Here is a 13542-nt window from a genome sequence, read left to right as displayed (position 1 = left end):
CCAAAAAAATGACAACAGAGCAGCCTCCCTTTAAAGAGGGGCAGCAGGATGGAAGGTAGACACAGCCAGGAACATGGTGCTGTCAACCCTCCTGCTTCTCAGTGTCCTCATTGGCCTCTTGCTACTCTGGGGTCACCCAACCTCCCGGGGATGCGTCCCTCCAGGACCTTGGCCTCTGTCCTTCCTGGGGAACATTTTGCAAATAGACCACCAGGGCTTTCTCAAGACCTTCCAGTCGGTGAGTTGGGGAGAGGGAAGGAGGAGGATAAGCAGGAGATGGGTGGACAGGTAAGAGATCACAAGCAGCAAGGCAGTTGGGGTTCAAACTGTGGTTGAGACTTCTCAGGCCAGCTTGGGGATTATCTTCTTCCAGCCTCGATCTGTCATCTGGCCCAATATGTCCACGAGAGAAGCTTCTGGAATTCCTATAAGAAGGAATGCAGGGAAGGTAGACTGGAGGGAGAAATTATGATGGTAGACATGAAGCTTTGAGCTGTGTCCTGCAGGGTTTGGGAGGGAGAGGTACTAGAGCTTACATATGAGGAGTCACTGTCATTTTTTAAAAAAGATTTTATTTATTTATTTGAGAAAGAGAGCAGGGGCCAGGGGAGAGGCAGAGGGAGAGGGGGAAGCAGACTCCCTGCTGAGCAGGGAGCCCGATGCAGGGCTCTATCCCAAATGAGCCACCAAGGTGCCCTGAGTCTCTGTCATTTTTAAAATTTGAAGCTGGGAGAGTTCTTGGAAAAGCTAAGAGATGAGAACATTTGGGGCAAGGGTGTATGAGGGAGGCTTGGAAGAGGCCACAGAGTTCGGGTTTCCCTTCTTCCTTGATAGGGATTCAATGGGGACCAGTGGTGGTGGTTAGGCTAGACTGGAGGGTGTGACCCAGGTGTAAGGATGGAGACTCCTCTCTTGAGTGAGAGAGTGAGAGCTAGACCCCACCTCCACAGCTGCAGAAGAAATATGGGGACGTCTTCACAGTCTACCTGGGACCCCGGCCTGTTGTCATCCTGTATGGGTACAAGGCAGTGAAGGAGGCTCTGGTGAATCAAGCTGAAGCTTTCTCTGGCCGAGGACCCATCGCCATCATCGATCCCTTCTTCAAGGGGAGAGGTGAGTGGGGCACGGGGGTGGAGGTTGGGGAAAAGACTAGGAGATGCCTCCCAAACTTCCCACCATGCCCCCCCAATCAGGTTTGGTCTTTGTCAATGGAAAGTCTTGGAAGGTCCTTCGGCAGTTCTCTCAGCTCACCATGAGAGAGTTTGGGATGGGGAAGCAGAGCATTGAGAAGCAAATCCAGGAGGAGGCTCAGCATCTGGTAGAGGAGCTCCAGAAATCCCGGGGTGAGCCCAGGGGCAGGGGGTGGATGGGCAGGCAGGGGGTGGGTAGATGGGGACAGAACGACCCAGAGACAGAGACAAAGAGATGCAGAGACAAGTTTAAGGAAAGAGAGAAGGAGACAGACAGAAAGAGAAAGAGAATGAAGAAAACAGGGACAGAGAGAGGAAAAGGCAGAGAAAGCAGACAGAGAAGCAAGTCAGAGGGAAAACCCAGGACCCTGACAAAGATTGATCCAGAAGCAGAAACTGTAAGGAAAGGACGTAGAAAGAAAAGGGTAAAGAGAATAGAGTCAGGGGAGAGGGCCAAGAAGATGGGCATGGGAAGAGAGAGGACAGAGAAGAAGGGGCTGAGTCTCAAACAAAGAGTCAGAGACAAGACCAGAGAAAGACAAAGGTGCACCAAGAGAGTCAGATCCAGACAGAGTCCAAGAAAACCATGAGACAAAAGCCTGAGATGTCCAGGAAAAAACCATCAGAGACCAGCAAAGGCAGGCTGGCCAAGGGAAAGAGAAAGAGACCAACCAACCAAGCTGAGATGGCACCGGCCAGGTCAGAGCCTCCCAGAAGCACCATGTAGGGCCCTACCATGACAGAACTCCTGTTCACAGGGGCCTATCTGGATCCCACCTTCTTCTTTCACTCCGCCATGGCTAACATCATTTGTACTATCATCTTTGGCCAGCGCTTCAATAACCAGGACCCCAGATTCCTACCGTTGCTACATTTAATGAATGATGTCTCTGATCTTTCCAGCTCTTTCTACGGCCAGGTGAAGCCAAAGGTTCCGTGGGGGGGGGGTAGGAATTGGGGTGGGTGGACCCTGGGCAAAAATCAGATGCTTTTTGTCTTAACACTGATGCAAGAAGGCACCAAAGGTGATGAGTCAGGCTGGAGGTAGGAAATAGACCTTAGGAAAGGGAGGCCTATGAGAGAGGAAATCCCAGTAGAGGTAAGCATGATTGGGCCAGGGTGCACTCGTTCACACACCACTGAGTGTGTACATGTGTGCTTGTTTGCTCAACTGGGAGGCGCGCCATTCCCCAAGGCCAGGGGGTGAATTAAGCCCTTTATTTATTGCTGTGCCATGCAGGGCACAGCCTCAACCCTGCAGTACCAGCCCAGAGGCAACAGACTCTGGGACCTCCTTGCTTCCCTGCAGATGTTTGAAGTCTTCTCCGGCATCCTGAAATACTTTCCGGGCATCCACAGGGACGTGTACAGCAAAGTCCAAGAAATTGAAGATTTTGTCATTAAGAACATCCAGAGGCACCGGGAAATGCTGGACCCCAGCGCCCCAAAGGACTTCATCGATTCCTTCCTGGTCCGCATGGACAAGGCAAGGGCCAAGCTGGATGAGGGGTGGGTGGGAAAGAGAGCGATGGGCACACTACTGATTTCGAGCTAATATGTTTGGGTACGATGTATGTGATGTTTAAATGTTGAAATACTTCCCTGTGAATTGGTAAGAAAGCCACTAGTCCACCCTCCCTTCCCATCTCCCAGTCCTTCCTCAGCTTTCCCAGACTCTCCTGGAACGGTGGTCTGAGGTAGCAACTAAAAGAGCTAGCGAGCACCGGCCCCACACAGGGGGTCTTCAAGACCCTTCTCCATCTCCTCGCGTTCTAAATAGGCAGAGGCCTATGTCTGTTCTGATTGGTTGGAGGCCTGTGTCTGTTCTGATTGGTCGGAGGCCAGTTTCTGTTCTGATTGGTCAGAGGCCCGTGTCTGTTCTGATTGGCCTGGCAAGTGCGTAGCTGGTTATTAAGTATTTCAGTATCACCCCTGGATAGACAACTGCAAGGAAAGAGAGACACCCAAAGAAAGGATAGCAAGAAAACAAAAAATATTAATCCCTAACATGTATGGAGTACTTACAAACATAATATCAAAACAACCCCAGACAACGAACTAAGGCACAGAGAGGTTAAGCTCCTTACCCAAAGACTCCTAACTAGTGAATGGTAGGACTTTAGTTTGAATGTAGGCAGTTTGGGTCCAGAGCCCACACTTTTGCTCCACTGTTGGCCTCGAATAGAGAAAAAAGGAAATACCAAAAAGAAAAAAGAAAGAAAGAAAGAAACTGGCACAGAATAACATGGAGGTGGGTTGGAAGAAAAGATCTAGAAGCTGAGAATCTTTGCAAGGGGAGATGTTAAGGATTGTCTGTCGCTATCCCCAGGAGAGCTCTGATCCTGAGAGCAAGTTTCACTTCAAGAACCTTGTCTACACGGTCGTCTTGCTGTTTCTCGCTGGCACAGAGAGCTCCAGCAACACTCTCTTGCATGGATTTGTACTCCTTCTTAAGAACCCTGATGTTGTAGGTGAGCTGGGCATTGGTAGTCGAGGGCCAGAAAGAGCTGAGGGTCTTGCAGCCATACTGGAAGGTGGTCTTGTGATGGGTGAAGACAGACCACTTCGGTCAGCAAAGATCCACCCCTGGAGGGACTTGTAGCTTATTATAAAGTTTTGCTGAGAACAAAGCACTTTGGAGTTGACAGGGTAATTTACAGTTTACAAAATGTTTTCCATTCAATGAAGCCCCTGTGGCTTGAAAGGTACTTTTATAAAGTACATAAGGTGAATTGTAAAATGCTTCATGGTTTAGAAGGGGTGCTCCAACCACGGAGTATCATTCACAAAGCATTTTGCAGTCTACAAAACCACATGGCTCTTGACAGAAAGCTTTGAGGTTAACAAAGAACTTGACTATTTGAAGTATATTGCTGATTTATAGCTAATTAGAAAGGCCCTCATTCAGTTCTCATGCTGACAGTCTGCAGATCAGACTTGGAGAAACTCTTATCTAATCAAATTCCCTTATTTTACAGGTAATCAATTTGAGAGCCAGATTGGGGAAATGGTTTATTCAAGATCACATAGCAAGTCACTGGGACAAAATGATATGACACCAGTCCCAGTCATACCCATTATTAGTTTAAAAAAAGAAAAGGAAAGAAAAGAAAAGAAAAGAAACAAAGAAAAGAAAAGAAAAAGATAGCCTTAAGTGTTGAGTGAGTTTCCACCCTCCCATCATTACTCAACTGATCTCCATTCATAACTAGCATGGAAACATCAGACAAGACTTCCCCACAATGAAGCCACTGACTTTCATTCATTGAAAAGTCAATGAATGTTCCTTTCATTGAGAAGGAACAATAACCCAACATCTTAGCAAATAGTTCATAAGACACCCCTTCTCCCCAGTCTGCAGATCATCTTCTGTGTGACTTTGTTGAGCCCACTATTACTGACATTCATTGATGTTACCCCCTCCTTCCATGCTTACCATTTTTAGAGAAAGTCCAGGAGGAGATTGACAGAGTGATTGGCTCACATCATCTCCCAGCCCTTGAAGATCGGGCAAAAATGCCTTACACAGATGCCGTCATCCATGAAATTCAGAGATTCAGTGACGTCCTCCCCCTTGGTGTTCCGCGTTGTGTCATCAAGGACACTCACTTCCGGGGATATCATCTCCCTAAGGTGAGACCACAGAATCTTGGTGTAGCCTTATGGTTCAAGTCTCTGGTCAGTGGATCACAATGAGAATTATTATTTCCAGATTTCTATGGGAAGGAGACAGATTTTTGAAATGTAGAAAAATCTTCTCCCTTCTGTCCTTTTTTTTTTTTTTTAACCTTTATTAGATGTTGGATACACTGGGGGGAAAGCATATACTTACTGAATTATGTATTACAATAGAGCTGTTTTTTTTTAAAAACATTTTGTCATCTCCCCTACCTTCCTCTTTCATGAGAAGACATTCAAAGCTTTGTTTCTCTTTCTATAATTTCTTTAAGTTTATATGAACATGCACTCCATATATACACATAATAGATGAGCTTATTTTTTTAAGGGTTTATTTATTTATTTGAGAGAGAAAAAGCACATGGGGGGAGGGCCAGAGAGAGAGAGAGAGTCTTTTCTTTTTTAAAGATTTTATTTATTTGAGAAAGAGAGAGAGAGAGATCACAAGTAGGCAGAGAGGCAGGCAGAGAGAGAGGGGGAAGCAGGCTCCCCGCTGAGAAGAGAACCCAATGTTGGGCTTGATCCCAGGACCCTGAGATCATGACCTGAGCCGAAGGCAGAGGCTTAACCCACTGAGCCACCCAGGCGCCCCAAGAGAGAGAGTCTTAAGCAGACTCTAGGCTGAACACAGAACCTGACACGGGGCTCGATCTCACTACCCTGAGATCACAATCTGAGGTGAAACCAAGAGTCAGATGATTAACTGTGCCACCCAGGTGCCCCGATTCAGTTCATATTTTATCTATCACTTTGAAACTTGTGTGTCCAGTGTGTGTGTGTCTCCTTCTCCTCATGTCTTCATGTGCAAATCATTGCAATGTGCAACTTATCTTTTATTGTTTTTGTGTGTGTGTCTTTCTTTTTATAATATCACAATAGTATGCTATATGCACTGGTTAATCAAAAAATTCATTTGATCCACTTTTTGCATTACCCACATTAATGCTGTGGTCTGGAACCACACCTGCAATATCTCTGAGATGTGCCTGTAGATCCTGGTTCTTGTTGAGTTGGTTCCTTGGAGGCTTCTGCTGAGCCAAATGTGAAACTTTCAGTCGATGGATTATGGAGAAGTCCGAAGGGTCTTGGGGGAAGAGGGGATGAGGTAGTTGTTAGGGATACCTAGAAGGCTTCGGACAAAACTATTAACCAAATAGGGCAAAGTTACTCAAAATATCAGCCACCAAGTATAGAACCATACAAAGGATGAAGCTATTGTTAATCCATTGTGGATGTACCATCATTGATTCAGCCACTCCTTGTTCATGCCCCTTTGGGTCCTCTTGGCTTTGACACCCTCTTAGGGCACCACTGTGTATCCCATCTTGAGCTCCGTCCTCCATGAGCCATGCCACTTTGAGAAGCCAGAAACGTTCCACCCTGGCCACTTCCTGGATGCGGAGGGCAACTTCAGATGCAGGAGACCTTTATCCCATTCTCCCTAGGTAAGCTGAGACCTTCCCCACATTTTGAGAACTCCTGCTCACCACTTCCCCTTTGTGTGACTTTCTCCCTTTGTCCAACCCCAAACACACAATGAAGATTTTTGAAAAAGATGAGGATTCAGAAGAAAAGAAAAAGCAGGAAATCTACAGAGACATAGAAGGTGTGGGAGAAGGAAAAGAGGGGGTATAATAGGGAAGACAGAGACTAAGTCAATGACGGAGATGAAGTAAAAGACAAAGACACACACATGCTCGCACATTCTCACACAAAGAACAGACAAATGAGGGATCCATTATTGAGCGTCTGCCATGTGCCAAGAATTGAGAAAGGCATTTGAGCTTTTCTTTCAAAATAAAAAGAACCTTATTGTTCTTTTTAAGATTTTATTTATGTATTTGACAGACAGAGATCACAAGTAGGCAGAGAGAGAGGAAGGGAAGCAGGCTCCCCGAAGCAGGCTCCCTGCTGAGCAGAGAGCCTGATGCGGAGCTCGATCCCAGGACCCTGGAATCATGACCTGAGCCAAAGGCAGAGGCTTAAACCACTGAGCCACCCAGGCGCCCCAAGAACTTTATTGTTTATTTCTAATTTTTATACAAACAAGGAGGCAATAAAATTAAAGTAAAAATCACCTGTAATTCACTGTCAAAATCAGACTTTAACAAAAAATTGAATAGGCTTTATTAACAGATTCATGAATTGGGAAGCATCCCATCTAGCAAGTAGAGAGGAGCTCCAAAACCCAGACTTGTTAATATCACAGAGGATATCCTTCTATATTTTCTGTTAAACATCTGCACACACACAAAGGTAGGTGATGGGTAGACAGATAGATAATAGGTAGGTAGATAAAAGGAAGGTAAGATGAAAAAGAGAGCACAGGGATGCCTGGGTGGCTCAGTCAGTTAAGCCGCTGCCTTTGGCTCAGGTCATGATTCCATGATTCCTCTCAACAGGGAGCCTGCTTCTCTCTCTGCCTCTGTCTGCTTATGTGCTCTCTCTCTGATAAATAAATTAAATCTTTATAAAGAAAAGAAAAGAAAAGAAAAGAAAAGAAAAAAACAGTAGGGAAGGGAGAAGAGAAAAAGGAATTGATTTATTTCTTATTTGCCAGTTGTTGAAATCCAAGCCCCAGACTAGAATGAGGCCCTGGGGAGACCTAGGGCAAAAAATATAAGGAATATTCACTCACTGTGATAGTTGTACAAGTGCCTTCATTCACCTATCGATTAATTCAATTTTTAGCCACTGACTTGAAATTTATCATAGGCTAACATTTTAAATCTCCTTAGGTCTATTCCTGGCTTACTTTTACTGACCCATATCCACACTGGTTCACGGATGTGTCTTTTCTAGCTATACCATACTATTTGGATTATTATACCTGTGTAATAAGTTCCATTATTTTACAGGGTCTAACTCCCTCTGTTGCCCTTCTTTCCCACATAGTTACATGGTCCTTGTAACACATTTTATTTTCTTCCAAGTACTCTTTAGAACTTTTTTTCAAATTCTCAAAAAATCCCCCTGGCATTTTATTGGGCTTAACTTAAATTTGCAGATTCATCTGGACAGCTTTGACAACTTGAGAAATTTGAGATATCCCAGACAAAACTAGAGTGTGTGTCCACTGAAGCAACTCTTGTATGATTTGGTGGCATCTCGGGCTTTTGTTTTCTTAATCAAGTCTTGCATATTTCTTGCTAAATTTATTTCTAAGACACTCGGGAGGAGATAGTGGCTCTTGTTCACAGAGCCTCTTTGTCTCCTTCAGCTCAGTCTTCCATAACAAAACGACATAGACTAGCTGTATTCTAGAAAATTTGCTGCAGATGGGATCCCACCCAGGCTCCAACTGGATGGGACACTTCTGTGGTGGTTGACCCCAGCTTGCAGGAAGAAAGGAGAGGCAGGGGTGATTTTCTGAATGTTTATCAAGCATGACGGGGCCCACCAACCAAATGAGACTGTCACTGGTTGGGGTATGGGGATTAGGTCTGGGAGGCTCACATCGTTAGTGCTGATTGCGAGTAGGTCTGGGGGCTTGGAGGAGACCAAGGTGACCAGAAGAGTGGGACACTTAGAAGGTTAGAGCAGTGGCTGCACATTGAGGGCTATATATATATTTTTAAGATTTTATTTATTTATTTGACAGAGAGATCACAAGTAGGCAGAGAGACAGGCAGAGAGGGGGGGGGGAAGCAGGCTCCCTGCTGAGCCGAGAGCCCTATTCAGGGCTCTATCTTAGGACCCTGAGATCACAACCCTAGCGGAAGGCAGAGGCTTAACCCACTGAGCCACCCAGGCGTCCCCCAGAGTAGTTCTACATTTTAATAGCCTGTTAAGTAGTAGGGCCCGCCTCCTAGGTATGGTCCAGAGCCAGGACCTCAGAAGTTTCAGTTCCCCTCTACTTCTCTCTCATGATTCCTCATACCCAGGACATGCTTGCAAGATTTTTTCCACTATTTGCACATTTTTTCAAAACATCAGCTGAGCTGAGAATATACTTAACCAGAGATAACACAGAGAAAGAACTCTTAACAGGCAAAGACTGGGGACCAAGAGAGACAGAGGAGGACACCGTAGAGGACAGGCTGAGACGAGGTGGGACCAGATAGAAACAGGCATGCATGCATACGCTGGTGTTGCCTGTGTTGAGGACAAGAACAGAAGTACCTCATATGTAAATCTATAAATGAGCATGCAAATGTCCCAGGAGAGGGGGTGTGGGGCAGCCGAGTGCTCCTGAGGGCTCCCCCAATGACACATGTCCCCCTCACACCCTCAGGAAGATGCCTTTGCCTGGGTGAGAGCCTGGCCCGCTCAGAGCTCTTCCTGTTCTTGACCTCTGTGCTACAAAACTTCACCTTGAGATCTCCCAAGGCCCTGGAAGATATTGATATCACTCCCCGGAGGAATGGGCTGGGAAAAATGCCCCCTGAGTTCCAGCTCTGCTTCCTGCCCCGCCAGGGAGTGGCACCAAGGCTGTAGATCCCCTTGGAGCTCTTCCATCTAGCCCCCACCTCTGCCCACAGGCAGTCTATGGAGGCGTCCTGACTCCTCCCTGCTCACTCTCCCCTGGGGAAAATCCCTTCTGTAGTCTCCTCTGTCAGCCTGCTGTCTTCACCCTTCATCCCTAGATGGCCTGCCCTGCTGATGGAGGGCAAAACCTTGGCCTTCAGGGCCAGGAAATACCTTCAGTAACTTGGTGTCATCACCATCCATTGTGCAGTTGGGGAAACTGAGGCCCACACCTATACCCAACCACCCGCAGCTCTCCTGTTCTTTCCCTGAGTTGAAAAAGCCACTATGGCCCTCAGCCTCTGGGCTGTGTACTTTAAAAGACCTCCCCTATTTCTCTGCTCTTATCCACCAAAACCAACGAGATCAAAATAAAGTTCTGCTCTTTCTGGACCCAATGGCTATCTTGTTACCATGCTTTTTTTTTTTTTTCTTTTCTTCCTTTTTTTTTTTTTTTTTTTAAAGATTTTATTTATTTATTTGACAGAGAGATCACAAGCGGGCAGAGAGGCAGGCAGAGAGAGAGGAGGAAGCAGGCTCCCCGCTGAGCAGAGAGCCCGATGCGGGGCTCGATCCCAGGACTCTGAGATCACGACCCGAGCCGAAGGCAGCGGCTCAACCCACTGAGCCACCCAGGTGCCCCCCCCCTTTTTTTTTTTGAGCTAAAATTCACATAACAAAATTAAACACTCACCATCTTAAAGTATACAATTCAACGGCATTTCGTACAATCACAGTATCATGCAATCATTGTCTCTGTCCAGCATCCAATCATGTTCATTGCCCCAAAAGGAAACACTGTACTTTTGAGGGCCGAATAATATTCTGCTGGATGGAAATACCACGTTCGGTTTATCCCCCCCATCAGGTAATTGGCATGTGGCTTGTTGACACCTTTTGGCTCTTGTGAACAGTGTTGCTGTGGACATCTGTGTGCAGGGTAGCCTTGCGTTTGTTTTACTCTCCATTGGGAATGGAAGGCAGGTGTTCTTCTGTTTCCGCCTTCGGACTTGAGGCTCTGGAAGGAGGGGGCCATAACTCCCTTCCCAGATGCTCCTCCAAAGTGGTATTGAAGATTCCATGAGACAGTATGGCCAGAGTGGCTAGAACAGGGCTTGGCACCAAGCAAATAGCCCTGAAGTGTCTGACAAGTAAATAAATCCTCCAGGAGGTGACGTCATTGGCCTGAAGGCAGAGCCTGACATACCAGAGTCCAGTGACTCTCCGGGCTGAGCTCTTGACACTGGGGTGCTGTGGAGAGGGTGTCCCTACCATTCAGCCCTGTGCTTCGGTTTCCCTCCTGTCCCATGCTGAGGGGCCATTCAAGGCATTCTGGAGTAAGGCTGTTGCATGGAGAAGCATGGGAGGGGTAGCCAGTTCCTATACCCAAGAGGATGGATGTGGGGACAGGGGGTCCCAGTCAGCCAGAGTAACGCCCCTTCCCTGTCCCATCCTCTCTGCCTCAACCCCAGACACGTGCTTGGTCCCAGTTCTCAGGAGAAGGGAGGCAGGGTTCTGGGATGTGTGGGGGCTTACTGCATCTCTGATTATGGTCTTTGGACAGTCTGGGCTATACCTTCACCGCTGAGGGATGGGTCATGGTTGAAGTCACGTGTGGAGCTAACCAGTGTTTCTTCCCTTCCCTATTGGGGCCATGAACGGTAAGACTCAGGCTCAGCCAGGACAGGTGGCCAGATGGAAAGCTGTGGAAGCTGTCCTCTAACTTTAGGAGGGAAACAGGGCACTGGTCTTTTCTTCCAAGGGCTCTGGCCAGTGGCTGATTTGTGTGGGATGGAGGTTGTTCAAGAGCCATTGATGGACCAGCCCAGGCATCCTCCAGTAGGGGTGAGATTGGGTTGCTGGCACTAGTCTCATGGGGAATCAGTGGGAGTGAAAGATGGAACAGAGAGAGCCAGGTAGAAACTACTGCCTTTTAGGACCTTGCCTTGGAAGTCTGGTATGCATTCCACGGGCCAGGGCAGCTACAAATTCCACCCAGATTCCAGAGGAGGAGAAAGAGATGACATTGGATAACCAACAATTCACATACTTAACAAAGCAGGAAACCATCAACAAACATGCACCTATTTACAAATTACTACTTAGGGTGCCCAGGACCTTACACTGTGTCAGAGACTTTGCCTCTTGTCAGTTTTTTATTTTAAATTATGTATCAGTCTATTTATCTTTCCAAAATGTAAAGTGTTTTGCAGTTGAAGAGCACTTTATAATTACAGAGGTATTTGATGTAGACAGATCATTTTGCATTTAAAAATATTGTTTGCCTTTAGCAAAACTCTTTGAGGCAGAGTGTTCTGTAGTATACAGAACTCCTTGTTGTTTACAGAACATTCTGTAGTTTTTTTTTTTTTTTAATTTATTTATTTGACAGAGAGAGATCACAAGTAGACAGAGAGGCAGGCAGAGAGAGAGAGGGAAGCAGGCTCCCTGCTGAGCAGAGAGCCCGATGCGGAACTCGATCCCAGGACCCTGAGATCATGACCCGAGCCGAAGGCAGTGGCTTAACCCACTGAGCCACCCAGGCGCCCCATTCTGTAGTTTTTAAGTAGTTTGACATTTACAAAGCACTTTACCACTTACAAAGATTCCAAATGGCACATGGGATAGAGTATTTGTAAACACTGCACGTGGTCTGTACAGCATTTTGTAATATAAAAAATTTTCTGTTTACAAAAGATCTTAGCAGAGTGGCAGGGTGCATTGTAATAAAGTGATTTTTTCCATTTGACAAAGTGCATATTTATTGATTCCTTTGTAGCATTCACAGAGAAGTTGTCATTCACAAAGGGCTTTATTTCTACCTATAGTACAAGTCAAAATAGAACAGCATTTGATCAAGGTTTTAAAGGGACACCTGGGTGGCTCAGTGGGTTAAAGCCTCTGCCTTCAGCTCAGGTCATGATCCCGGGGTTCTGGGATCGAGCCCCACATCGGGCTCTCTGCTCAGCGGGAAGCCTACTTCCTCCTCTCTCTCTGCCTACTGTGATCTCTGTCTGTCAAATAAATAAATAAAATCTTGGGGCGCCTGGGTGGCTCAGTGGGTTAAAGCTTCTGCCTTCAGCTCAGGTCATGATCCCAGGGTCCTGGGATCGAGCCCCGCATTGGGCTCTCTGCTCAGCGGGGAGTCTGCTTCCTCCTCTCTCTCTGCCTGCCTCTCTGCCTCCTTGTGATTTCTATCTGTCAAATAAATAAATAAATCTTAAAAAAAAAAAATAAAGCCCTTGGGCAGTTTACAAATCCTCCAGGTTTCATCTGATGTTAGGGTGCTAAGACGGTGATTAGACAGCAAATCAGGGAGGTGGCTCTGCCCAATGGGAACTGACATCAAGTCGGGGAGAAAATAAAAAAAACAAAATCATAGCAGACAGTGACGAGCGCTATGAAGAGAGCTCAGAACTGGTGAAGATAGGAAACGAATAGGAAGAGGTGGAGAGCTAATTTATTTTTTTTTAATTTATTTTTTATTTTTTTTAAAGATTTTATTTATTTATTTGTCAGAGAGAGAGAGAGAGAGCATGAGCACAGGCAGACAGAGTGGCAGGCAGAGGCAGAGGGAGAAGCAGGCTCCCCGCCGAGCAAGGAGCCCGATGTGGGACTCGATCCCAGGACGCCGGGATCATGACCCGAGCCGAAGGCAGCCGCTTAACCAACTGAGCCACCCAGGTGTCCCTGGAGAGCTAATTTAGAGCAACGGTGTTCAGTCACAGAACACTGCAAAAGACCTCCCCCACCAACCAGCTATTTATAAGGTGCTTTCCTGCTTACAAAGCACTTTTGAAGTCACCATCACACTTGATTCTTCAGATAGCTTTGGGAGATGAGTAAATATTATGAGTAAATATCATAAACTATTTTTTTACTTATTATTTTTTTTAGAGAGGGTGAGGGGAGGGGCAGAGAGAGAAGGAGAGAGAGAATCTTAAACGGGCTCCATGCTGGGCATGGGGCTCAATCCCACGACCCTGAGATCATAACCTGAGCCAAAATCAAGAGTTGGACGCTTAACCAACTGAGCCACCCAGGTGTCCCATAAGTTGCATTTCTTTTCTTTTTAAGATTTTATTTATTTAGGGCAAGATTTTATTTCTTTAGGACCCTCCTTGGGTCCCCTCCCTCCTTGGGATCTTTGTATGATCACTTTGTTGTCACTCAAAAAACCTTGTTTTGTTGCTGCCCACCAAAAAAT

At 46.3% G+C, this 13542-nt stretch overlaps 1 protein-coding gene across 1 annotated transcript; it reads left to right on the top strand.

The window, feature by feature from the left end:
* The first annotated feature begins 73 nt into the window (after positions 1 to 73).
* Positions 74 to 9305, top strand: LOC111161535 (cytochrome P450 2B11-like). Its single transcript, XM_022525264.1, is given in 10 exon segments — positions 74 to 238; positions 951 to 1113; positions 1194 to 1343; positions 1949 to 2109; positions 2500 to 2676; positions 3520 to 3661; positions 4636 to 4823; positions 6173 to 6281; positions 6284 to 6313; positions 9103 to 9305. Coding segments are annotated over 10 exon segments (1488 nt in total).
* The last annotated feature ends 4237 nt before the right edge of the window (positions 9306 to 13542 follow it).

This window comes from Enhydra lutris, unplaced genomic scaffold (genome assembly GCF_002288905.1).
Source record: "Enhydra lutris kenyoni isolate GAN:26980312 unplaced genomic scaffold, ASM228890v2 scaffoldscaffold85, whole genome shotgun sequence".
Classification (NCBI taxonomy): Eukaryota; Metazoa; Chordata; class Mammalia; order Carnivora; family Mustelidae; genus Enhydra; species Enhydra lutris.
This window is presented reverse-complemented; position numbering and strand designations above follow the sequence as displayed.